General features: G+C 53.8%; 11 protein-coding genes across 11 annotated transcripts; 8 read left to right on the top strand and 3 right to left on the bottom strand.

Moving 5' to 3' along the window:
• Positions 1-497: 497 nt before the first annotated feature.
• On the bottom strand, positions 498-1,298 carry CORC01_07746 (calcineurin-like phosphoesterase; the record flags this gene model as incomplete). The annotated part of the gene is made up of 1 exon (XM_022619381.1): positions 498-1,298. The coding sequence occupies one exon, from the start codon at positions 1,296-1,298 to the stop codon at positions 498-500; it is 801 nt and encodes a 266-aa protein (XP_022474117.1).
• Positions 1,299-1,926: 628 nt separating this feature from the next.
• CORC01_07745 (TPR domain-containing protein) lies at positions 1,927-2,823 on the top strand (the record flags this gene model as incomplete). Its single annotated transcript, XM_022619380.1, has 1 exon — positions 1,927-2,823. The coding sequence occupies one exon, from the start codon at positions 1,927-1,929 to the stop codon at positions 2,821-2,823; it is 897 nt and encodes a 298-aa protein (XP_022474116.1).
• Positions 2,824-3,504: 681 nt separating this feature from the next.
• On the top strand, positions 3,505-4,345 carry CORC01_07744 (short chain dehydrogenase; the record flags this gene model as incomplete). Its single annotated transcript, XM_022619379.1, has 2 exons — positions 3,505-3,535; positions 3,621-4,345. The coding sequence occupies 2 exons, from the start codon at positions 3,505-3,507 to the stop codon at positions 4,343-4,345; spliced, it is 756 nt and encodes a 251-aa protein (XP_022474115.1).
• Positions 4,346-4,889: 544 nt separating this feature from the next.
• Positions 4,890-5,430, top strand: CORC01_07743 (uncharacterized protein; the record flags this gene model as incomplete). The annotated part of the gene is made up of 3 exons (XM_022619378.1): positions 4,890-4,980; positions 5,034-5,225; positions 5,282-5,430. The coding sequence occupies 3 exons, from the start codon at positions 4,890-4,892 to the stop codon at positions 5,428-5,430; spliced, it is 432 nt and encodes a 143-aa protein (XP_022474114.1).
• Positions 5,431-6,197: 767 nt separating this feature from the next.
• On the top strand, positions 6,198-7,934 carry CORC01_07742 (uncharacterized protein; the record flags this gene model as incomplete). Its single annotated transcript, XM_022619377.1, has 5 exons — positions 6,198-6,330; positions 6,386-6,449; positions 6,506-6,680; positions 6,737-6,809; positions 6,895-7,934. 5 exons carry the CDS (start codon positions 6,198-6,200, stop codon positions 7,932-7,934), a joined length of 1,485 nt encoding a protein of 494 aa, XP_022474113.1.
• A 560-nt stretch (positions 7,935-8,494) lies between these two features.
• Positions 8,495-9,949, bottom strand: CORC01_07741 (flavin-containing superfamily Amine oxidase; the record flags this gene model as incomplete). Its single annotated transcript, XM_022619376.1, has 1 exon — positions 8,495-9,949. One exon carries the CDS (start codon positions 9,947-9,949, stop codon positions 8,495-8,497), a length of 1,455 nt encoding a protein of 484 aa, XP_022474112.1.
• A 5,353-nt stretch (positions 9,950-15,302) lies between these two features.
• Positions 15,303-16,133, bottom strand: CORC01_07740 (uncharacterized protein; the record flags this gene model as incomplete). The annotated part of the gene is made up of 2 exons (XM_022619375.1): positions 15,303-15,628; positions 15,773-16,133. The coding sequence occupies 2 exons, from the start codon at positions 16,131-16,133 to the stop codon at positions 15,303-15,305; spliced, it is 687 nt and encodes a 228-aa protein (XP_022474111.1).
• A 4,074-nt stretch (positions 16,134-20,207) lies between these two features.
• CORC01_07739 (uncharacterized protein) lies at positions 20,208-20,723 on the top strand (the record flags this gene model as incomplete). The annotated part of the gene is made up of 1 exon (XM_022619374.1): positions 20,208-20,723. The coding sequence occupies one exon, from the start codon at positions 20,208-20,210 to the stop codon at positions 20,721-20,723; it is 516 nt and encodes a 171-aa protein (XP_022474110.1).
• Positions 20,724-21,441: 718 nt separating this feature from the next.
• On the top strand, positions 21,442-22,350 carry CORC01_07738 (CCAAT-binding transcription factor subunit B; the record flags this gene model as incomplete). The annotated part of the gene is made up of 1 exon (XM_022619373.1): positions 21,442-22,350. One exon carries the CDS (start codon positions 21,442-21,444, stop codon positions 22,348-22,350), a length of 909 nt encoding a protein of 302 aa, XP_022474109.1.
• A 195-nt stretch (positions 22,351-22,545) lies between these two features.
• On the top strand, positions 22,546-22,731 carry CORC01_07737 (uncharacterized protein; the record flags this gene model as incomplete). The annotated part of the gene is made up of 1 exon (XM_022619372.1): positions 22,546-22,731. One exon carries the CDS (start codon positions 22,546-22,548, stop codon positions 22,729-22,731), a length of 186 nt encoding a protein of 61 aa, XP_022474108.1.
• Positions 22,732-24,078: 1,347 nt separating this feature from the next.
• On the top strand, positions 24,079-25,466 carry CORC01_07736 (phosphotransferase enzyme family protein; the record flags this gene model as incomplete). The annotated part of the gene is made up of 3 exons (XM_022619371.1): positions 24,079-24,177; positions 24,310-24,929; positions 25,025-25,466. 3 exons carry the CDS (start codon positions 24,079-24,081, stop codon positions 25,464-25,466), a joined length of 1,161 nt encoding a protein of 386 aa, XP_022474107.1.
• Positions 25,467-25,583: the final 117 nt, after the last annotated feature.

Here is a 25,583-nt window from a genome sequence, read left to right as displayed (position 1 = left end):
ACTAGCCTTCGTTTTGCGACCTTTTCTTGAGCATGTTTGATCTGATGCCGTTGGTTGGGATTGAGCTTGTGGAAGGTTGGAGATTGTTAGTTTGGTTGAATATGATTATATGGTCTCAATAAGATTGCGGTCTGAATTCAACTTTGCTGTATCGATATTAGTATCTGAAAACCTTCGCCCAGATCAATGAGCATTGTGAGCATACTTCTAAGTTCTTTACGTAACCTTGATTCTCAGATCCGGCTCTACGCAATCACCTCATCAAGGACGATCAACTTGACTTGTTGGACATAATCAACATAACCTCTAACTGTTTTCAGTCCAGGCTATACTTACTAGACTTCAGCTTGAAAGAGCCGCCACGGAGATGATTTTCGTCCTAAAAAGTGTAAGGAAATTTTATAGTACTAGGGTTACTATAGTTGCTGGTGCTAAATTTGTCCTTGCCTGATATATGTTGTTTAAACCACTGTATTCAGCTCCATGACAACATCTGACTACATTTCAATGACCTTTGTACCGTCGAATCCTGCCGCTTGCTGGAAATAATATCCTCGCTGATTCGCAATCAGCCTCAGCGGCTCGGCGCCACCTCCCCGCTCGACTCTAAAATCGCAGTTGTAATGCGTGTGACCAAACGCCCATATCTTGACGTTCTTGCTCCTGAAGCACAGCTCTCCTGACAGGTCCGTCGCAAAACCCGACGTGATTGGACTTTGCGCAAACCTCGGGTCGATGGAGCGTCCGTCTCTCGACGGATTCCAGTGCGAAAAGATGACAATCTTGACGTCGGAACGCTCGAGCTCTGCGACCTGGGCGTTGAGCCAGGCTACATCCCGTCTGTGGGCCTCGTTGTGGGCTTCCACGTCCCAGTCGCTGGTTTGGAAGAAATCGTTGAGGCCCATGCTCACTTGCATCTCGCTTTCAGGCGGCACGAGTGAGAAGAGACTGCAGCCCAGGATGACGGCGTTGGAGCCGGGCACCCGATACGCAGTTCGATCCAGGAGAACGAAATCACCAATTGAATCGTCTTGGCCGACTTCTTGTTCAAAGGATCGGAGAAGACAGAGGGTTTCGGGCCAGCTGGAGTGGTAGGCTTCGTGATTGCCAGGCACAAAGAATACGGCGCGGAAGTTTTGAAGTTGCCGTGTCAGGAATGCGCGACACTCATCCCTGTGAGCAGCAATGTTCCCGATATCGCCAAGCAGGGCCAGGTATGGTGCTTGAGGGACGATTTCGAAAACATCGTAGGCCTTTGGCGCCTCAAGATGCAAGTCGGAGACAATTTGAATCGACATGATGAGAAAAGTTGCTGTTGTTGGTGGGAAGTTGCGCTGCTGCCTGAAGAAAGCCGTTGGTTGTCTTGACTGGCCATAGTGTTAGTAGACTAAAATTCTCACCGAATACTGTGCTGCCGCCTACAACCCTTGATCGGACATCGTAACAATTGAAGTCTCTTTCCTAGCAACGTGACCTATTCAACAACCTCTTAAACAAAATCGTTTCAATGCCGCCCAGGAAGAAACTAATTGTGACTTCTTGAGCTTTTTCAAACGTTTTGCAAGTTTACAAGGGGAGAAAAAAGAAGAGCTGCTTTGGTTCATGTTATGTTGGGCGACAAAGTTGAAACACTTAAATAATAGAGGCAAATACTATGAGATGTAAGTGCCGTAATGTATGATGATCACCCTGCTTTTTTGACGAAGACTATCAAGTAAGGAAAACATCGATGATTCCTTCGGTTGTGAGACATTGCGAAGAGAGCACAAATCGAGGACTGGTCCCGGCACGTTCTTAAAATCGGTAATCTCCGCAATCGCCCCCTTGCCTCTTTGGGCCACGGAATATTTTCCTCTGTCAGGGGCCGCTCAAGCCTTCAACTTCAATATACCACTTACGAGAAGATAAAGCTGTCGGCCTGCTACCATGTTCAACGTCCGGCAAGCAGTCGGAAAAGGTCTCGGCGTGTTTGCTTCGAGACCAATCCTCACAGGCCAAAGAATCCTCACTGATCAGGCTCTACTCACAATCACCTCCTCAGACAGCAACTCTATCCTGCGACAAGCTCACCTCCTCTCAACAGCCGGCCGAGAGTCCTTGCTTTCGTTATCAACAAACCCCAGCAAGTCAAGCGTCTTCAGCTGGCTAGAATCAATATGGCGGAGCAAGTCTGCTCCGCAAAACACAGTGTCAAATCACACCATCCTAAACATCTTTCGGAACAATAACTTCAACATTGGCAATCAGACACAAGCACTCTTCCCTCGGGTTGCGCGACTGAACCACTCATGTGTGCCCAACGCCCAAGGAAACTTCCACAAGGGTTTGAACGCGTTCACCATTCACGCCACCAGAGACATTGCGACGGAAGAAGAAATCACAATCTCTTACCTCGACGAGCATCTGGGCTTGCGGCAGTCCCGCCAGACAGCGTTGCACAATGGGTACGGCTTCACGTGCGCGTGTTCTGCTTGCAGCCCGACGACGGCGTCAGAAGCAGGCGAAGCGCGCCGGGCGGACATCGCGCGCAAGCTGGAGCTTTTTGCTGAAGCTGCCTCTGAGGATCCGGAAGACGAGTTCAACGTGATGCTTGCGCTGTTGGACGCTCACGAGGCGGAGGCGATCCGCGGCCGTGAGGTCTCGACAATGTACATTGCTACCGCTCGCCAAGCGTTTGACTTGGGGAAGGCAGAGGAAGGGCGTAGGCTCGCGTTGAAGGGTCTGCAGCTGGAGAAGCAGGCTGTGGGTGATGACAGCCCGTTTTATGCTGCTACACTGAAGGACGTAGAGGCTCTTGGAGTTGAGGTCAATGTTGAGCTTTAAAGTGCGATGCGGCAAGTAAGCAGCCAAGGGGAAACAAGGGACCAGAATCATTACTCAAGAGACATTAGCATAGCGAATCATTGAATCCACCAACCGTGTCGCTGCATAAGATTTAGATTTTCTTTTCTTGCAGCCCACGTACATGAGCCTGACGCTGCCGCGCTCCATGATGTGCATCTGCCAGCGTTTGATACCCCCCCGCTGACGCCAATCCGCGGAGTGCAAAAATCCCATTCAAGGTTATCTCCTAATTCCGGGAGCTACCTTTAGACTTTAGCAAGGTACTTCATGAATGGGTGACACAAGAAATCAGCTCTTTTCTGGAGTCGAGTGGATCGAGTGGACTGGAAACACGGGGTACCGTAAGGCATCTTCCAATATTGGTTGGGGTAGCTACATATCGTTAGCATGTAATTACTGCAGAGGGAGAATGCTGAATCATCCGGAGTTTAAGGCTTTAACGATGGCAGCTAGAAGTCGCATCTCCGAAGTAGTGACAGTGGCTATATGGCTCGCCGTTGCTGTCTGAGACATACGCCCCGGAAGAGCTTCAATACTCTAACACTCTCATTTGCCTCGAGACTATAAATACGACTCGAAAGAACACCTCCATAATAACCACGACAGGGATATGTCATCGCATTTCACGGGAATACCTCGCAACAATCTAACTATTTCCAAATGTCGACCAAGAAAATCATTCTCATCACTGGTAAGTGAGTTCTGACTAACGACTTAGGTCATCGAGAACACAAACTTTCCAGTTGTCGATCAGGATGAGGGCTAACGGAATTCAGGCGCAAACCAGGGCATCGGCTTCGACAGCGCTTGGGCCCTAGCCTCCGCATCCCCGGACAACCACGTCGTCGTCGGTTCCCGGAGCCAGGAGCGGGGCGTCAAGGCCGTGGAAGACCTACAGGCCCGGAAGCCGGCCGGCATCGTGAGCCTCTTGCAGCTCGACATCACGTCCGACGACTCCATCAAGGCCGCCGCCGAAAAACTGACCGCTGACTTTGGCGTCCTCGACGTCCTCGTCAACAACGCGGGCATCGTCATCACGCAACCCAAGGATCGCCGTTCCGAGCTAGTTGACACCTTCAACACCAACGCAGCTAGCCCCCTGCTTCTCACCGAGGCTCTCGTGCCGCTGCTGCAAAAGTCCAAGGACCCGCGCATCATCAATGTCACGAGCGGTCTCGGTTCGCTCCACGAGCGCACGACGCCGGGCGGTCCCTATTACGATGTTCGCGCGGATGCCTATCGCATTTCCAAGGCGGCGCTCAACATGGCGACCGCGCATATGCTGTACGACTTCAAGAGCTGGGGCGCAAAAGTCTGGGCGTTTTGCCCCGGCTGGGTCGTGACGAATCTCACTGGTGAAGCCGACAGGCAGAACCGGATTGATGGAGGTGCTGAGAGTTCAGAGACGAGCGCGCAGGGTATCCTGGAGATTGTGGAGGGAAAGAGAGACGGCGAGGTTGGCAAGTTTGTCAAAAGACAGGGCGAGCAGTACAAGTGGTAATTCGTCCAGGGCCAATGATTGGGGGTTTTTTTTTTTAATGCTAGTATTTCGGGCCGTTCAACTCATCAACGGATTGATATCTCCGCGGTCCGCATGATTCAGTGTCCTTTATCCTCGTGAAGCATCATGCCCTCGCTTCCAGACTCCATACTACCGTCTGTTTCATATGGCACTATTGCATGGGTTGCCGACGGCCGTGTGTTGCGCCTGAATTGTTGTCCGGGACGAAATGTCGCGATGAGAAAGCGTGCGAGTTGTTGTTTGCTTCTGAATTAGAACACATCGAGCCAGGTCTACTATGTAGAGTTACTTTTCTTCGGATTTGGGGCAGGAGCAAACGGATCAGATAAAGTTGCGGCAATCGGTTCGCTTGCACCATGATGTTTAAATTATATTCGGTGTTGATGGGAGCATCTCAACGGTGGGGTCATGCCCTCGGTGTATAAGGGAGCGGTCTTTATTCTCGCCCACTTCGCTTCCCTCGACACCCTCTCTCGAGTCCCGTGACGTCGCAGGTGGTCTCGCAAACCTGCAAGCCAAGGCCATGGAGAATCTGAAGGCTGCCGAGGCCGATGGGACAATCTACAAGCGTGGAAGCTACAACCTAACCTTTTCAACGCCAGTATTCTTCAACGGTGTGCAAAGGGATGTCTAACGTAATCTAGCATGGCTGTTGATATCGGCCCAGTATATTGTGGGATGAACGACATGATGGCAAAATCCAACGACCCTATGAAGCACAACCCGCGCTGTCTACGCCGCGTTTTGAGTTCATACGCGGCAACCCCTAACCTGCTCAAAATCACCATCGATCAAGCTTCTAAGAGCATTTCAAAAGTCCAAATTGGACTACAGGGTCGGTTCTCGGACGGCAACTTGTGTGAGTTCGATGCGTCTCTGAGATAACTGCATTCGAGACTAGTTTCTCTACCGTAGGCATGCACGCTTCAGGCTACTTCGTTGCCAATGGAGACGCAAGTGATATCTACTCCTCCCTGACCGATCAACCCTTCTTCCTCTATCATGCCATGATCGGTCGAGCTCAATGGGTCTGGCAGACCTTCCATCTCTGGGAGACTTTTTAAGTTGCTGGGACCAATACGGTTCTCAATCTTGCCGCCGAGTCGTGATGCCAGTGTGCCACGAAGGAGGATACAGTTGAGATAGGCGTTCTAGCGCAACACAGCCTCTATTAAAGAGCTCTTAGACATTGTTGATGACTCACCGTTCTGCTACATCTACGTCTGAGAGGAGCAGAAAATTCTTAATCCTCTTGAAGATTATGGAGACTTAAATGTGTGACTTCCAGTGACGATAAAGCAAACCGGTTTTAAGACGGGCATGGTCCTTTGGTCTTTCGGAACTACTAAACTTGATCAAAAAGCTTTCAACATGTTCTTGGCCCTTCTATTAGGTATATCGTTGGGATTCCGCTGGGTCAAGCGCTGATTGGGGCTAGGAGATCGTCAACCCGACCAGGGCTATGGCGTGACGAGCCTTCGGAAAGATATCGGGAAATCCCCCCTGGCCCGGTAGCAACGTGGTCAGCGTTATCATCCTCAAGTGTCCACTTTCTTGCCTGAAATATGTAACAATGGCAAGTGGATGGAGGACTTCTACACGGCTCTCAAAGACGCTGGGGAGGGGGAACTGTCCGCATCCACTTGGCGCGTTGTATCATTGAGACCTGCTATAGCGCAATGCCGTTATCGCGCATGGGAGTTTGATATGAAGTCGTCTTTGGATGGCTGTTAAAAGGAGAGCGCAAATCTCCAGGCTCCCAAGAGGTGATTTCGAGCAACCAGCCCACTACGCCTTCTATTCTTCAAGCATTGTAAAAGCAGTATCGACCATGTCTCAGCTCGGTCGTCAGACGCCAAAGGTTGAAAGCAAAGCCCGCAATGTTTTTCGCGGGACGATATTCCAAGCCGTCTTGCTGGGCCTCATCAGCTTCACTCAGCCTGGCATATGGACGGCAATGAACAGTATGTTGATTTAAAGTCGTTGCCCTGGTGCGTGATTGCTGATCAATCTCTTCAGATTTGGGAGCTGGCGGTCAAGCGGAACCATACGTCATCAATGCTGTGAACGTCATTACCTTTGTGTAAGTTGACGTCGATCTCCATCAGAACTATCGCGTTCACGAGGCTGATGGCTTAGGATCATGATTGTGTTGTCACCATTGGCCAGCATGGTGGGAAACCTGATTGGCATGAAGTGGATCGTTGTCATTGGAACCCTAGGCTACGTGCCGTACTCCGCTGCGCTCTATTGCAACTCGATCTGGGGAACGCAGTGGTTTCTAATCTTTGGTGCTGTTACATGTGGAATTTCAGTGAGATCTTTTCCTCTTTACCATGATGACAGTGAGGTGTTTTTAATGCAAAATAGGCATCGGCACTGTGGCCAGGTGAAGCCGCTATCGCTGTCGGTTATCCCGAAGTTGCTCGTCGTGGTGTCTGCAGTACGTGTTTTGAAACGCACCACAGCCCGATTTTGAAAAGTTGACAGACTTTGTTGCAGATTCTCGTTGCTAATCGCCCGCATAGTTAGTATCTGGATGGCTCTTGGAAAGCTCGGATCCATCATCGCCACCGCAATTCAACTTGCCATCAACAAAGACAGCGACACAACCGGTGCCATCTCACCCTCGACTTACCTGGTTTTGGTTGCAATCCAGTGCTTGGGGCTGCCGCTTTCCCTGCTGCTAGCACCCCCAGACAAGCTTATTCGCAAAGACGGGAAGAAGCCCATCTTTGCGAACTCTCAGCGGTCGTTCAAGACGCAGTTTAGGGGGTTTCTCGCGCAGTTCAAGCGAAGAGAAGTTCTACTCCTCATCCCGGCCTTCATCACCGCGCAATGGGGCGTCACGTACCAAGGCAACTACATGGCCGCGTATTTCACCGTTCGTGCACGTACACTCGCCGGTTTCATCATTGCTATTGTCGGCGCGATATCCAATGTTCTAGCCGGGTGGTGGCTTGACTCAAAGCACTTGAAGAGAACCACGCAAGCACGTTGGAGTTGGTATTTCTTGTTGGCACTCTTCACACTCGTTTGGATCTGGAATCTAGTCGTCCAGGAGCGGTGGGCAAGAGAAAGCCCCGGTGCGATTGACTGGAGCAGCAAGAGCTTCGGCGAGGGAGTCGCAATCTTTATTCTTTACCGGTACGAGGTCTCCCTATCAACCTCCAAGTTCACAATGGAAGCGAATACTAACGAACACACCTTTAGCATTGCTTACGAGACTGTGGGTGTGTGGCTTTACTGGACCCTCGGGACTTTCGACGTTGAAGCAGACACGATTGCGTTGTCAATGGGTGTCCTTCGCTCCGGAGAATCGCTGGGATCGGCACTTGCCTATGCAGTCGGCTCCGTTCGCAGCGCCTCTTTGATGACGAACCTCATCATATCTGTGGTTGTCTTCTACGTGGGAGCGCCCGCGACGACCTGGGCTGCCCTCCTTGTCAAGGATAGAATCCCAGGAGAATTCTCCGGCTCAGACAGCGATGCCGACGTCTCTAACGCAAACACAGCCGAGCAATCCGACGCAGAACAGATTCAAGTCAACTCTGGGTCCAAAGCATGACTTCACCTCTGACGATTCGCTCACTCTTCTCTATCCGGATAACGCGCTGTCTGATTCCTTGCTCAGGTCGTTCTGGACAGAGCTAGGATCCACAAACGCAGACGAGCAGGAGTAGTTAGGATATTGAATGAAATGACTAGAGGAACGTGAACGTCTAGCATTTGTCTTGTGTTGTTCTAGAAAATGGCTTGAGGTCATCTGTTTGGACATTGTCCATGTCGGCAGATGTGACATGCCAAACCTAATAGTTTTGACGATTGCTTGTGAGATGTGGGGGCCGAGAGGCTTTGTCGACGCCCTGACTTACAAGGGATTGAGGATATGTCTTCGCTGCCCACGTTTCGCTCCTAGACTGGAGTCTACACTGCCAAATCTTCTTACGGTAACATCAAACCACTCCTACCTCTGGGCTCCCGATGAGCTACCGGAACCGGCGCGAAGTCTAATCCTGAGATTATTATTCTAGACAGGCTGGGACCACAAGCATGGCTCTAATTACGCATTATTACCCCAGCTTCCAACCACCCGGACGTGACAATGACAGTGAGAGTACAACTGCACTACAGGCCAAGATCCTTCTTCAACGCCGGCAGAACCGTCCCCTCGATGAACGACCAAACCAGCGCGCTATTGTGGCCGGAAAAAGTCGCGCCCGCCCAATACGTATTTCGCTCACCCTCCAAAGCCAGCAGCTTCCTGTAGTAGCCCTGCTTGATCTCCTCGGGCGTACAGCGGTTGTTGTAGGGCGAGTGGTCGGACACGTAGGGGAACGTCACATTCTGGGCGGCGTCCTTGGGCACGGCGCCGATGGCGGCCAAGGTCGCCAGTTCCTTTTTGATGATGGCCTCGGTCTCCTTCGCGGTGTGGTTGGCCTCCTGGAAGCCGACGGCGAACACAAAGTCGCCTGGGGACCCAGAGTAGCCGAAGCTGTTGGACCCGGGGATGACGGGCTGGTTGAAGGGGGTCTGGACGCCGACGTTGGCGAGGGTGATGTTTTTCATACCGGGGATCGTGGCGACGCCGGTCCAGTAGCCGAGGGAAAAGAGCTTGGAGAAGAGGGAGCGTTCGTGGGCGCTGAGGTCGTAGTTGGCCACGTTCGCCAGGACAGGGGGGATAGCGATGAGGAGCTTGCGGGCGCGGATGAGCTTCTGAGGCTGGCCTGGCTGCTGGACGAGGACGTTGACGGGCGCGGTGGTCTCCTTGTCGATCTTGACATTGCGCTTGACCTCGATGACAGTGGCGTTCAGGAGGACGCTGTCACCGAGATCCTTGGCAGCGGCATCGTACAGAGCACGGGTATCACCGTTGGCGGAGAGGATGAACTCGCCAAAGTAACTTTTAAACAGACCCGGTCCGAAGCCCTTGATACCATAAAGCGCCGGGATTGTTGCGATGTCTCCGGTCCACCAGTTGAGCTGGACGATGATGGGCAGAAGGGCTGTGAAGTTATATTTCTGAGCAAACTCTGCGAACGGAATTGTAAGCTCCTCCGGCACGCGCTCGGGGAGGAGGAAGCCCTCGTCGAGCCAAGTGTACTTGGACAACACGTTGGTAGAGTAGGCCTGCGCGGCTGCTTTCACGGCTTGCTGCTGCGCCGCCGTTGCGGAAGCGTTCTGCGCGGGGATGGCGATGCCGAGCGAGAAGTCGTAGGCCTTGACCGGGACGGTTCTTGGACCGGTGACAGGGTTGGCCTGGATGGTGGAGACGTTGAGACGGGAGAAGTAGTTGCTGACAATCTCCCTGTTCTCGAAGATGGCGACACCGACGTTGACCGGGAGCTTTGTCCGCGGGTTGGTGTAGGTATTTGCGTGGCCGCCATTCTGCTCCTTCTTCTCGACGATGGCAACACTGGCGCCGGCGTCCTTGAGCTGGATCGCGGCGTAGGTGCCGGCGCTGCCGCCGCCAATGATGGCGACGTCGACGTCGATGTCGATCGTAGCCTCGGCAAAGGGCTTCGCCGCTGCTTGGGAGAGCAAGAGGGCCCAGGTGGGCGAGGCGAGCTGACTGAACTTCATAACGCAAAAGGAATAGGGGAACGAGTGAATGTAATTGAAGTGGATGGTACTGACAAGCGCACTCTGTGTACAACGTATCGAGGATTAGCTATCTGTGCGAACCGTCTTGCGAGGATAAGCAGGGGCCCAACGTGTCTTCCAAGAGATATGGCTGTACTTATTGCTTTTATTCCTACCAAAACATAGTCTACGACCATGAACTCTCATGAAAGAATCTGCGCCGGTACGGGCGGAGAAACCGGGCGGAGAACCCGGACGTTGAGATTGCGGCCTTCTACGAGTGCCGAACGAGGCAAAGGCCCGCATCCTTCTTAACTCCCCGTTACCGTGTAAGTGCCACGATACCTGACGCAACCACTGATTAGAATACCACGGGCGCACTAGCTCTCAAGGTTGGGTGCAAAATGCCGACGCCGCACCGGTGAGAGTATGATTAAAATTGGTGTTCATCTACTAGTAAACTTTGATGTTGATAACTGGACGGTGAACATGGTATGCCCGGCTCCACCGATCCTGGTTGAGTTTCGATTAGCCGTGGTACGGGACAAGGTGTATAAAGTTTCGATGGCATGCTCTAATTCCCATCATCGGAGTAGGAGCTGTAGAACGAATGTAGCGCCTACCCCGCAGGCGCGAGTATGATGTTTTCTGGTCGGCTTCATAGGGTATAATCGCGAGGTTTTTGACGCTTTTCTTACGTCGCCGCTGCCATCAAATGGATCAAAACTCTAAATTTCCGTGTCCGAAGCACAGCCCAGATTTTCACCACGTCATCTTCCAGCTGTAGACACTGCTTTGTTCACACGTCGATGCCTGCGGCAATTCCTTGTTGTAGGTCTATGCTCTACTTCTGGCTATCTTCCAAGACATAGCCAGGATTTCCGAAGGTTCATTAGTAAAAACTGCTCAGCAACACAATCCATTCAACATGGTTCTCGACAGCCTGACGATGCTATTTTAGTGTGCGCTCAAGAGACTTTCGTTTACATTGTAGCAACTTTAATATCTCAATTCATCCGTTGACGAATCTTCGACCTAAGACCTCGATGCCAGACTGCTTAGTATCGCTAGCCGGGCAAGTGAAAATCAGACAAGAATATATCGTTTACAACGCCTCAAGAGCCCATACAGGCAAATGCCTATCCACTGAGTCTCATATAGGGACTCGTATAGCATGAGCTTGGAAATACCAATTTTGGCAACACAGTGTTCGGGATGGCTGAGAACTTCCAGGCGACTAGTCTCGCTTCTGGATACGCCCGTGATCTGACAGAAATATCTTCAAACTACATGTCTATCTAACAAGTCTGACCCTCACCATCTAAAAAAGACATGCGGTAGGAAACAAAACCTTTAAAATAATCTTCCGCAAAACAGCAGCGTATCGGTCAGCACTTTCCCACGTTGTCTCATAACTCATGATTCTTTCAAGCATGTGAAGATGGTGTGAATTCACCCGCAGCTGCAAAGGATAGTCTCATCACGGAAAATGCCTGGCAGAGTGTAAAGCTTTGGATTAATAAAAAGGCAGTGGCCGAAATAACGTGACCGACCAGCTGATGCAGATGAAACCGTTTCAAATCATGAGACAGAGTTGATGGATTTCATAATTCGAAGATATCTAGGTCCTACAACAATTGGATTAGCCTGTGCATGGCAACTAGTGGCTAATACGTGATTGCAACTGCTAGTCAACTAAGGAAGAGTGCTCAGCTGCAAGGGGCAAGGCTGTTGTAACATGAGCTGATAGAGAATTTCCAAGTGCTGTTTCAAGTTTCATCGTGGGATCACGACTGAATATGCTTGTCCTGACTATTGAGCCATTCGTCTTTCCGTGTTTCATCTTTCAGAACCAAAATTCGCTGGGAGTTTCTTGCACTCAGACCTGGCACTTCTATATGTCTGTAACGTCACTTTCTTACTCATTCCTGGACGGACTGCCCTTTTGGGAACTTCCTACCATATGTTTCCAAGGCGCTGACTCGCTTTACAGCGTGTCACTCACCTACACTAGTATGAGATAGGCACGCAGCAAAATTAGATAAAGTCTGCCTCGTATAGTTTTTACATCCAGCACGTGAGACTACAGCCCTTACTAATAGCTTTTAACCTCCAAGATTGTCTGTTTGTTGATATCAAAGAACCGAAAGATCCACGTGCATGTGTCCAACATTTTGGCAAAGGTACTAACCTTCCCACAAACTTGAGAACAAAAGTTGCTTATACGTCTGCTGCATAATTGCAATCTCAACATCTTCTCAGATACGAATGCGAAAGCGGCTTCTCCCTCGCCGAACTAGGATGGCTAGACTATAGTAAAGAGGCCTAAAACTCCAAGCAAATCGCAAATCGGGCAGCCGCCCGCTTTGAGCGGCAATCCCGCAGGCAGCTAGCTAGTCGGCGCAAAGAGGGGACCGACCACACAACGCGTCGAGATCCACGCAAACATCTCCACGTCCGTTGGTGGTCCCGACCTCCACCATCCATATTTCTCTTTGTTGCCAGCAATCATCATCCGCATCCGATATGGTGTAGTGGCCAACATGATGCCCTCTCATCCGTACGAAAGGTTAGGCATAGCCCCGAGTTCGATTCTCGGTTTCGGAATTTCCTTTTAATTTTGCTAGCTAAGCTCCCTTGAACTTGCTGTCAACAGACTCACTCACCTCGGGCGGCTTCTGACGCCTAGCTAGGTTGGTTGGAACTGGCGAAAAAGGCGAATCAAAGCAGATTGTGTTTCTCCCATGTTTTTGCCTAATCGCGGAAAACTTGGAATTCTGAAGCTAGCTAGCTAGCATCTTGACCTTGTAAAAACCTTGGCTTCGACAGCCTATCGCCAGACCTTGATCTGCAAAGAAACCTGGCATACGAAGGATTGCATGATGAATGGATACAACATTACGATCACCAGCCCGGCGAGTTCGTCCAACCAGACGCATAAAAGTCCATTTGCGGACTTGCATCCGCTACAGTCACAGTAGCAAGCGTCCAAGGCGGATCACGATAGAAAAAGGCGCACCAATGTCAAAAGGATCGACCGGGCCTGTGGAATATGAGATGGCAACGATGATATCCCGTGACATGTCCACAGCCAGTGAAAAGGGGCCGGGATACGGTTCATCACAAGCGCTGTAGTTCCTCCGTACACGAAAGCAAGCTCCGCCGACGCACCCGGAAGGATGGACGGGAGCGCGAAATCCTCCCGCGCGCCGGCTATTTGCCAACGGATCAGACAAAAAGGGCGGGCGACGACTGGCTTCTTGAAAAACCCCGACACCCGACGACGCGCCGGCGCCCCTCGTTCGCCAAATAAACCGTTGAATTCGCGCCGGCTTTGTTTGGGGCCCCCCGGCGTCACTCAGAGTTCAAGCGCCAGGAACAAGAGACATCCATCCATTACGACTGGATGGGTACCGGAGCGGACGAGTAAGAGAGGAGGAAAAGGGGGAAAGGGGAAGGGATCGTGGCGTGGTGCTAGCTTCCGAGGATCGAGGGGGGTTGAAGATGCGCCGAATAGGAAAGCAGAAGTCGAGAAAGTGACGCTCATTCGTCGTGAGAGAGATGCGGGAGATCCCTTCTGCGACCGGGGGGGGGGGGGGGGGGGGGGGGGAGGGGGGGGGGGGGGGGGGAGGGGGGGAGGGGGGGAGGAGGAGGGGGGGGGGGGACGTGGGGGGGGGGGGAGGGGGGGGGGGCCTGTGCGGGGGGGGGGGGGGGGGGGGGAACGGGGTAGCTGATTGCAGAATTGGGAAATGGGACAAATAGGACGGGCGCGTACCGAGACTGCAACGGTGCCACTGGTTTTGAGCCGCTTCTTGCGAGAGACGGCGAGTTATCATGAGCGTCGGCGTGCTGTTCAAAGAGTACGAAAAGCCTAGAGACTGTAGCCTGGCGACATGATAAGATGGGCCATATGTCGATCGCACGATGTGCGGGAGCGTCCTGCGACGGGATTGCGCAATAGAGCCACAAAGGTAGAATCAAGCAGACATCAGACGTCCTCCGTGCGGGTCCCGTCTGTGTTCAGCGCTTGAGGAGCAAAACACGGATCCCTCCAAAGCCAAACGCTATTGTCTTGGCTTTTGCGCGGGAGAGTGCGGAGAGATTGCGCTGGTCATGCCCCTTCTCTCAGAGGCTCCGTCTGACCGGCGCAATTGTCTGTGGTTTAATCCTTAAGAGAGCGCGTCGTTGTCGGCCATCGCACAACCTCAGCGTCAGCAGCGTAGATCTCGTCTGCCGGATCCTTGGCCTCGGCTGGCGGATCTTGTTGCTACTGAACGATGATTGAACAGGTGCTTCAGGCAGGCAGACATGTCCGGATCGAACGTAAGCATACGACCGCAGCCGGCAAGTCGCCCTGGAGAAAGTTGGGCAGGAAGTATCTGTACTTGGGTCGCATAACCGCCAACGTGAAGATTGAGAAGTGAGCCGTGTCAAAGCTCGGTTCCAAGTAGAGTCTAGACCGCAGTTACCGCACGGCTTCGCGAAAAGGGGTCTGAAGCGCCTGTGATTCTTGTATCAGTCCGTGACTGATGAGGATGGATAGAGACATGGGTGAGGTTGGAGCAGCACATGGAGTGCGATTAGTTGCAGTGTAACAGCATGGAGGCTCGGCATTCCCAAGCTGAACGTGGTACTGGTCTGAGAGGTCGTCATCCTGTCACCCCAGATCAAGCGTTGATAGTCGTTGATCGAAGTGTAGTAGATGCCGGGCAACGGGAGTGGCAGAATAGTGCAGGCAGCGGGCGGCGTGCTCCCTCGGCCCTTGTCTTTTGCCCTCAGACTGGCTCGTTGTCTGTGTACCCGGGAAGAGGCGTGACGCATTCCCACCCACTCGAATCGTGGACGATGGACAGCTGACCATTAGGCAGCTGCAGAAATGATGCATTTCCAACCACTCAAATAATCCTTACCAGGCGAATTCTGACCCAATCGTTGGAGCGTCACGACCTTTTGCCCGCTACTCGATGCGGGCGAGGACGAGGCGGAGGGCCTCCAGCTAAGACCTGTCGCGACGAGCAGACCACGACGAATCACCAACGCGGCCGGATTCACCTCGGTCGCTTGCCTGCTGCTCACCTGACCTAGCGCAGCATTGCAAGGCTCCAAGCACGGGGCAGACACGGGAGACACACGGGACTGCCTATCAGGCTATACTCGGAACTTTGTACTCTGTATCCGTACAGCTGCCGCAATCTTTTACTCCTCAAGGCGTCGTTGCTGCCGCTGCCGCTGCCTGAGCGAGTGCAATGACCGATGCCCCCGGGCAACCCCACTGCGACTATCAGCCCGTGAGACACCAAGCCTTTGATACCCAGGCTGCATGTCTTTGCTGCAGTCAGAGTTCTGTAAGTAGCTATCTCCGAGCGGCCGGATGCAGGTTTCGTGACTCCGAGTCACTCTGGACCTCGCACTGGATGCGGTACGAAAGACACGGATTGAACCGCGTCTGCTGTGTAGTCACTGTAGTGTCCCTCTCTTTCTTGCCGACATCCTGGTAAAGGTAAATTCTTGTTGGAGGCGAATGCCTGTCCCGAGGCCTCGACGACTGAACGAAATCCTCTGGGAAGCTGTGGCATGGTCCAACACTGACTGGAGGATACGGATTGACGGGTACCTCATCCTCTGCGCTTCCGTAGCTCCAAAGTTTCCCCGCTCGCGTTGCTCGAGGAGGGTGGGATCCTGGGAGGGACGCGAGAAGTCCGTGGGAGGCCCGGATGCTGCAGGTACGTACCTGCAGAGCAGAGCGGCTCGCCAGGGAAGCGCTGCTTCAGAAATCCAGAGTCATAAAAATATTTCGTCAGAAAATTATGCGGTGTGTGTCACGTGGAGCCCAAGTGGCTGATGGTGGGTCCTCCCAATATCTGGCCCGGCCGCGAAAGAAGAAAGTTGAGTGATGCGTGATGCGGCGTGGACGAAGCTGGGACAGGAAACCCGGAGACAGACAGTCGCGTCGCAGTTGCAGGGGAAGACCCCAGCCCACACCAATAGCCCAGCCCAACCGATCGACAGTGTGAGCTCCTAGCCCCTCCTCCCCTGGCGAGCTGCCAACGGAGTACCGGTAGCAGCAGTAGGTAATGATTCCACCCGGTCGTTTGAAATGAGAGTACCGTAGCCAGCCTGTCACAAATAAGCGCTGGTAATGAAATTGAGGCCTTTTGCAGCTTGCCGTACGGGTATGTTCCATTGTTCGCAGACATTGGAAACAATATCACATTCGGCGGCGGGATCCTTGGAAATCTCAACTGGATGTGCCGAGTCAACAGGTCGTCTCGTTCCCAGCCTCCCCGTCGCTCGTCAACCTGATCTTCTTGTCGCCCCTCACCGTTCCAGGTGGGAAGCTAGCAGAGCAGTTGGCGGCACTGGGCAGAGGAGGAGAGCCGTCACCGCCTCTTCTTTTTCTCGCTTTTCTTCACCCGCCCCTTGCTCGCACTGTCCGTGTCCCACTCCCGTCGCCCGTCGCGGCGAGGAAAACGAGGCAGCTGTCCAAGGCAAAAGACAAAAGGTGCGCAGCCCGCTGCCCGAGTGAATCGTCGGCCGCTAAATTTAGGCCTTGCTAAGTGCCAGCTCACAAAACTGTCGATCGGCTTCATTCCTCGGGTTGTTGGACCAGGGTTTCGCTCGTGTGCGGCGTGCCGACGCTGACCGGCTGGGTTTGTTGCGTCACCCGCACGTATACATACAGCTGCCAGGCCATGAAACCATACCATAATAGCTGAGGAAATGGGAAGACGAAAAAGAGAGGCGTTTTGAAGTAGATCAAGGTACAGTGCAGTAGGGTCGGCCTCAACAGCTCTAGAACGTGGAACTTCCAAAGAACAACCACATCTCGCGTAGTGTGTTGTGTTGTGTTGGAGCTTGGGTCAGCATGGACCAAAAGTGGTCATCCTGCCGGGAGGTCGGGATGGGCATTGAGCGGCAGCGGTGCGATGAGTCCCTCCTCGTCTCATCTTTTTCGTCGACGTTGGTGTGTGCAGCCTTGCTTTAAAAGAGGGAAGTGCTGAAGTAACGTGGCAGATGGAGGCTTTGCCCCATGCGGAAAAGCTCAGAGCCAGGGCAGAAAATCGGAGAGGTTGACAGGCAGACGCCGAGAGCTCGGAGGACTCAGGAAGGAAAGAGGAGCCCATGGACAGAAAGAGAACGAGCCAAGTCAGAGAGATACATGAAGATGTCGACTTCTGGATGAACATGGAGATATTCGGCACGAAATACGTCCAGCTCGACTGGAGGAGCCTCAGTTACAGTATCGGTAGGAAAGTGCAAAGGGAAGAATTTCTGCACCTGGCTTTCTTGCTTGTACTCGCTGCTCAGAAACCGAGGCCTTGACATTCGACAGGAAGGTGAAGGGGAGAAGAAAATGACTGGATGCCTTACAGCAGAGGCCCACAATCCCAAAGCGCGACCCCCTCCTTCCCCTCTGCCTGAGGAGAAGGGGGTGAACGCAGTAAAATCAGCTCAAGATCACGTCATGACAGCAAATCAGAAGCGAAGATAGCGACGCCAGCCACACCCAAGGGCCCACTTAGACCCGCTGAATCAGCCAGTCAGAGATGTTAAAGGGTTCATGGTCCCGCCCCTCAAATCATGGCTCAGGATTCTCCCTCGTCTTTCACTCCTCCTCCCACAACCAATCAATCCTGTCCGGCCCACCCAAGCGTGACAAGGTGCAGAGGCAGAAAAAAAAGACGGCAAGAGTGAGAGAGAGCGAAGAAAAGGCGAGGAAGCGAGTCGGATCGTTCAATCAGCTTCGTCCCTCAGCAGCACGTCGAAACAGACACCAGGACCGCCCGGGCTGCTTTCATTCCATTGGATCCTCGACCATCATATCAATCGGTCGCCAATCATCAGAGAGACCTATCCGCTCCGCATTTTGGGCGCTTTATCGATCTTGCATCAAGTGCGTACGAAAGCTGCGAAGAGACGCGCGCGAAGATTTTTTTTATTAAAAAAAAAAAAAAAAAGAGACCGGAGACGAAAGCAAGAAAAAGTCTACAGCGACAGTGAGGGGAAACAGCATAGCGCGACAGGCAAACAAGTAAGCCGCCAGCGGCAACGCAACGCATCGCCGAGCACAACGCCCGCGCACACACACACACACACACACACTCTCTCTCTCGCCATCATCTACTTGACTTATACACACCGCCACAAAATCGCGGTGGGAAGACAACCGAGAATAAAACAGCCAGCGCAGAGTACGACGACTCCAAAGCAGTGACATTGCCGGCCCTGCCTTCCGCCTCTGCCACCGTTGCTAGCCAACTTCCTGTCTGGTATCCGTACGCCGTACGGATAAGTACTCTTCTGGTGTCTTGAGAAGTGGGAAGAAAAGAATTCCACACGGGAGGGGGCGTGTGTACCTTTACAGTAAGTTGGACCAAGGTGCGGCTTTACCCAGGCTTCACATACATTACCCTCTCACCTCTCACCTCTCAGTCTGCTTTGCCTTCCCTCGCTGCGACGTCAACGTCAGCAAACTAATACACCCCCTCCCCCCATCCCACTCCCCATCCCACCCCCCTTCCCCTCTTCTGCCTGGCTGCCTTGCCTCTTCGCCCTGGCCTTTCCTTTCCCCTCCTTCCGTCTTTTTCTAAAACCACACCCCCTTCCCAGCCCCAGGCCTGCCTGATCCCAGCAAGGAAAAAAAAAAAACGAAGAGGTGACCCCCCTTCCCCCCCCGCCACCCACTCCCACCCACTCCTTTAGAACCCACCCACCTTCACTCGACCATACCTTTTTTTTTTTTCCCCTCCCCCCCCCCCCCCCAACCACACCCCCCCCGCGCCGCCCCCCCCCCCCCCCCCCCACCCCCCCCCCCCCCTCCCTCTCCCTCCCCCCCCCCTTTGCTTGTCTTTTTCTTTTTTTTTTTTTCCTTGCCCTCTCAACCCCCCAAAACAGGCGTACAAAGTGTCAAAGAGCCCCGGTTCGCCAAAAGGAAAAGCTCCAGCGAATCCAACGAGCCAAAAGCCAGAAAAAACCCGCCCTCCCACAAAACCCAGCAAATCAGCTCGGTTTTTTCCTGCGACCACTCACATCCGTCGCTCAACTCTCCAAACGTCTCCCCCAACTTGACACCACCACTCACATTTCACCACTCACCACTCACCCAACAGTTGTGAATTGTTCGCGACTTGGAATCCGCCCAGAGGCCCTATCATCGTCGGCTTCGACATCGCTCTGCGACCAAGCATCTTGTCTATTGGCCAGCACGAAAAGCAAAGCAAATACCACTGCTCGCTTATCAGGTGACAGAACCAACCTGCGGAAAAGAGCATTTTCCCCGTCTGCCTTTTTTGACCGCAGCGCTCCGGACCGCACGCATCGCATCGCATCAGCGTAGCGCAGCGCGATCACAGCAACGGCCAGTCGTCCAACCGCGTCGCACTTTCTCTCTCTCCGCCAAACAACCCATCGCGCGCGCGCGTCATAGCTTCTTCTTCCGCGGCGATATCAAGCTCATATCGTGACACTCGAGTCAAAAGCCTATCAGAAAGCTTCGTGTCGACTTAGACCAGGAGCCAATCCCCGAAAATTTCACCCCCAAAGCCAAAAAACCAGCCAACCAGGTACGTTTCGCATGCCACTCGACTCAAGTCCTTTGGCGCCCCTCCTGTCCAGCCTTGTTCGCGCGCTTCCTTGTCCCTAAACACGGCCGCCATCTTCCTTCCCCATCCCGTCTTGTCATTTTTTTTTTTTTTTTTTTTGGACGCTATCCTCGTTTGGCTTCTCTGTCAAAATTGGCGCTCCGCATCTTTAGCTACCCATCTGGCACTGCGAATTCGAGGACATTCTATTGTTTGCTTGAACAGCTGCAGTATTCTTCTGGCTTTGTAATTCTTTCCTACAGACTCCTCTCACACATGTCGTGCGCCTGCCGTTCTTTGAAACCGGGACGGACAGCACATGCTTACTGACTTGAGCAGGTCGCATAACATTCACACCTCCTTCCTTCACGGCACATCGCTTTCATCGGCGATTACACCCGCATCTCCAACCTCAGTGGTACGTTTAGTGTACTTTCTCCATTATCACATTGTCCTCGGCATTCGCAGCACTTGTACTCTTGCCCGTTTCCCCCGAGGTGTAACCATTCATGCCTCGGCGCCCCCCTCCCCTTCACTACGTCCACGTCAATATGTCTCTTTCCTGTCATCTGCGGACCTTCGCGTCACCCTGCCGCCTTCACTGCCTCGTCCTCTGATGTTACGCTGTCTTGAGTGCTGTACTTGGTAGAGAAGCGCACCAGCATACCAAGCCTTCTATGCCTTCTCAAAACACACCTTCGGTGACATATCGAGGGCACCGGCAGTGTGTTGGAAAGGGCTCCTATGCCAGCCACTCCACTGTATCGATGTGTATTCCCAGTGGAATGGACGTTATTGCGAAGCGCCGAGTGAGCCCAGCCTGGCTTGTGGCAGCAACACAAGACAGCGCCTGTACAGGCTTCCTTCCCCCTCCATCGGCGCAAAGCACGGGCTCCGTCACAGCAGCTCGGACTGTCTTTTGGCTCTGCGCCGCCACCAGAACAGCATCAAGGGGAAGTGTCGCCGCGTCGGTTGGCATGGTGGGCCTTGTCTCTGCATATTCCGTCATGCATGCGAGGTCTGCCAGCGCATCAAGTGGTGGCCCGAGACGCCATGGGAAGAATATGAACCCCACTCCAACTGCTTGTCTTTGTTGCAACAACCTGAGCTTTGGCTTATATACAGGAGAACTAACATTATTTGGTTGGACAGATCTCACGACGCGAAGTGCAAGAGGATTAAACCGTCTCTAATTTCTGGAGACTCAAGGCACCGACCCGTTCCGTCCAAAAGAACAAGGACAAGCCAATCTTGCCCTACCCGCTCCCGCCGTGCAGCCGGTAGACCAACCCAGGACCAGTCCAGGACCAGCCTGGACCAAGGAGCACTTGATCGGCTAGAAGCAACAGAAGCGACGCCGCCTCGCCTCTGCCTTGTACGGTAGCAGCCTTGACATACCTACCCTCCTCTGTCGAACCCACACACTCTCGCTGCCCTCACGTGGCTGTCATTCAGACCCCCAGGCTCAGCCACCCACCTCGTCCGCCCCGCGACTACATCAGCCCGCATATGCCGTGGTCGGCCACTTGCGTCGCGCACCACTGCCAGCTCATCCACGCATCGCTAATAGATTGAGCCCCTCCGCTCCCAGTACACTGGCAAAGGACCCTAGGACACCGCCGGCTCCCAATCCGTGTGCCCAACTCTACCCAAGCAGACGGGCCGTCCCAGTCATTTTAAAGCTCACTCCTCACGAGAAAGCCAGCCTTCGTCGCAACTCATTCGTCACTCGCGACCCATATCCGTGATACCCTTTTTACCCTCCCACGGTCACGTTTTTCCAACCACGCCAAAGCCGTTTTCAAGCTACACCACTTATCTCGCTTTTCATTGGTTCCGAGACTCTCCGCGACGAAGACGGTTGCCTTCATTGCACAGCTCGACCACTCCTCGAACAAGCTTATTCCCAGTATGATGGAATACGCACAATATCCTCAACAACCTCAGAACGCGCACTCCGGATACACCAACTCCACCACAGGAAACAACATCACCTCTCCACACGGCGTACAGACGTCACCCATTTTGTCTCAACAACAATCACCCTCTCAGCAACAGGGACACAACATGTATCAGCCACAGTACAACGTCCCCCAGCAGGGCATGCACTATGCCATGCCTCAAATCCAAGCCGCTGCCATGGCGGCAACTGCAGCTGCGTCGGGAACCAGCTACCCTTACATGCAGTCGGACCCCAGTCTGCCCCAAACCTCGCCACGAATGGGCGGAGCGAAGAAGGAGAGCCGTGATCCTCGATCACCCACCCAGATGAACAACGTTTCGCAGCTACCGGGTCAGAGACGCCTCAGTCAAGTCACCAGCCCCGGCGTCCCTACGGCGCAGGGCATGATGAACCACGTTGGCGCGCGACCTGGTGTTGCGCCGCCGCAAATGGCCCAGGCTCAAGCCATGCCACACCCGCAATCGCCTGAGATGCCTGCCGGCGGAGTTGAGGAATCGCCTCTCTACGTCAACGCTAAGCAGTTCCATCGCATTTTGAAGCGTCGTGTCGCACGCCAGAAGTTGGAGGAGCAACTGCGTCTCACTTCCAAGGGTCGTAAGCCATACCTCCACGAGTCGAGACACAACCATGCTATGCGCCGACCTCGCGGACCAGGAGGCCGCTTCCTCACCGCCGAGGAGGTCGCCGCCATTGAGCGCGAGAAGGGCGGCGGCTCTGGTGAGGGCCCTGAAGATATTGTCGAGCCCAAGGCTGGGTCGAAGAGAAAGTCAGAGGCCGACGACTCTAGCTCGAACAAGAAGGCCAAGAAGGCATCAGAGACTCCTGAAGAGGACGAGGATGAGGACGACGAGTCCTGATGCACTGGCGCACCATTCGTTCTTGTTTGTCGCGCATTCCAATCACGAAGCCACGACCGCCTGCAGAGACGACTCGCAGTCATCTCCACTCTTTCGAATTGAGGCTATAAAGGAGACGGGAGTGATGATGAAAGGGGCTTGTACGGGATGTGTCTATAGGGGTTGGATTATTCCACAGACATCTGTCTTTGCAGCATGTGGGCCGGTGCACAGGACTCTCGTTGCTCTCTGGCTGCCAGGTCTAGCCGATGCCACCTCGCGGGCATTGTGGTGTGTTTTTTTCGCGTCTTTTTTTTTGCTTTTCTTTTCGTTTTCACGGCTAATACACATTATCGACTGGCAACAGCATGGCACCCGTTTAGACGGGTGGCCGCAAGGTAAATGGGAGGGAAGAATGCATGGACGACTCGAAACGACGGATACCCCTCTTGTGTTTACTCGATTACCCCCTTTCTCCTTGTTGTTTTTGATTTGACTTCACTTCGTGTTACAATTCTTTTTCTTGGACGAGAGATTCTTGTTCTTAGGGAATGGTCGGTAGTGTAGGAGGAAATAGGCAGATGGTCTGGCTACCAACGGCTTCCTTTTTTTTTATTTTATATTTCGTGCTTCAGCAGGGAGTTGAAACGAAGAGAAAAGAAAACCCCAAAACGAAAAGCCGCCAGCGATTGGCGTGCTATGAGTTTGTTGTACGGGAACAAGAGAATGATTGAAGATGATATTTACGCTTATACTTATCTACCTTTCCACTTCTTCCTTGCTGGATTGATGGGGATAGACTGGATTTCCTGGCAATCCGTCGCCGGATTCGTACGTAGGGAGTGAAACACGGATTTAACGACCTCTACTCTTTTGAGCAATTTACACTATTTAGTCTTGATTCTGTCGACAACTGCCAAAGGTCGTGACAAGTGAGGTAATGTATGCCACGTATTTGTAAGAAAGCTGCCTTGCGGTACGGCATCTTGAACGAAGGCATCTTGGACCTGAGGTGGGCTTCCGTCTGAGGTGGGCTTCCGTCTGAGGTGGCCACAAGATGATGCAACCTAGCTAGGAACGAGGCTTTCGAGCCAGCAAATAAAGGGGCCGAGCCGACGATGTTGGATCAGGGCAATGCATTGGCTCGGTCGGGTGCGGCTATCGAGGCCCGCCTCCACCTCCGCACTTTGCTGCACCCAACTGTGAAGGAGACCCTGGCCTGGGTCGGGTGCAGGTTCCCCAAGTGCATCCGTCCCCCGCTCTCCGCTCTCCGCCCTGGCAGGCACTCCAAGGTAGGCTACCTAAGTAAGACAGCTCTACCGCTTCTTTGGCCGGTGGACCTCGGCACCTTTGTGCTGGTTGGGGGGTACCTCGCATGGAATTTTGGAAAGCATTCCAGGCCCCGGCTGCCACCCCGCGTGCCCGCTAAAACGTCACTGGGGGACGAACCGAGGCTGGTCAAGGTCCGAATCAGAGATGCGACGGCCAGTCCAGTGAGACCTTACCCCGGAATTACCTCTCCGACCGAGAATTTTGACGGCAACGGCGGACCTTAAACGACTTCGATCCACCACATCTCCTTCCTCAGAGCCAGAGAAGACGACAAGTATCCCTGCGCATTGGACAACTTGGAACATTTCAACCAATTGCTACTACCATTCCCGGTAGTCGACAGCAAACCGGGCACCGGACACGGCCCTCACGCTCAGCATCCATTCTTTTTCCACAACAAGAACGGCGTAGGACAAGATGGCGGGACGCGTGCGACACCCAATTGACCAGCAGGCGCTAGAACGGTATATCGAGAAAAATGTGCCACAGATCAAGACGCCCTTGGAGATCAAACAGGTACAGTCTGCCGCCTCTGCCACCATGGAAAACACCCCCCCTCTCTTTTCCCTTGATACTTTTGTTCATTCTTGCCCATGACCAGAAGAGCATCCTTCCCTCGACTAACATGAGCCTTTCTACACGAAACAGTTCGGCTTCGGCCAGTCGAACCCAACATACCAACTCACCGACGCGACGAGCGCGCGCTTCGTGATGCGCAAGAAACCACCCGGAAAGCTCCTCTCCAAGGCGGCGCACAAGGTGGACCGCGAGCACCGCATAATCCACGCCCTCGAGGCCACCGACGTGCCCGTCCCCAAAGCCTACTGCCTCTGCGAGGACGAGTCGGTCGTCGGCACCGCCTTTTACATCATGGAGTTCCTCGACGGGCGCATCCTCGAGGACCCGGCCATGCCCGAGGTGTCCTCGCCCGAGGAGCGCCGGGCGCTGTGGAAGGCGGCGACGCTGACGCTGGCGAAGCTGCACCGGGTGGCGCCCGGGGATGTCGGGCTCGAGACGTTTGGCAAGAGGAGCGGGTTCTATGACCGGCAGATCCAGACGTGGACGACGATTTGCAAGAGTCAGGCGGCGGCGGTGGATTTGGAGACGGGGGAAAAGGTGGGGGATCTGCCGCATTTTGAAGAAATGATTTCGTTTTTTAGCGACAAGAGTCGGCAGCCGAGGGATCGGGGGACGTTGATTCATGGGGATTACAAGATTGACAATCTCGTCTTTCACAAGACGGAGCCGAGGGTCATTGGTATCTTGGAGTAAGTTCCCCCCCCCCCCCTACACCCCTGTTTCCATACCCCGTGGTTTGTAAACATTTTTTCATGGGGCTGACGACGAACCGCGTCCTTGTCAGCTGGGAAATGTCGACCGTAGGCCATCCTCTCTCGGACCTCTGCAACTTCCTGCACCCGTACTTCACGGCCTCGCGCACCGGCAGCGGGGTCTACGCCAACGACGGGTTCCTCCCCGGCGCGACGCCGGGCCTGCCGACGGTGGAGGAGATTGTCGGGTGGTATACCGCCGAGGTGACGGCGGCTGCGGCGGCGGCGGTGTCGGCGGCCGGGTCCGCCCTGGGTGGCGGGTGGTCGCCCGCTTCGGAGCTGTCGTGGGGCGCGGCGTTTAGTCTGTTCCGGCTGGCGGGCGTGTGTCAGGGCATCGCGGCGCGGGCGGCGCAGGGGCAGGCGAGCAGTGAGCAGGCGAAGCGGTTTGCTGTGACGAGGGGCCCGCTGGCGGAGTTTGCTTGGGAGCTTGTTGGGAGGAGTCGGGCGGAGAGTGGGGGGAGGGCGAAGTTGTGAGTTTGGGGGTACTGTGGTGGTGGTGGTGGTGGTGGTGGATGTATGTATATGGATGTGTAGGTATGTAGGTAGCGTCGGGTATGGGTGAAGTAGAGTTTGAGTGATGTTATGCTGTGG

Source organism: Colletotrichum orchidophilum, assembly GCF_001831195.1.
Source record: "Colletotrichum orchidophilum strain IMI 309357 chromosome Unknown Scaffold_63.1, whole genome shotgun sequence".
Classification (NCBI taxonomy): domain Eukaryota; kingdom Fungi; phylum Ascomycota; class Sordariomycetes; order Glomerellales; family Glomerellaceae; genus Colletotrichum; species Colletotrichum orchidophilum.
The sequence above is the reverse complement of the archived record's forward strand: the minus strand, read 5'-3'. Positions and strand labels throughout refer to the sequence as shown.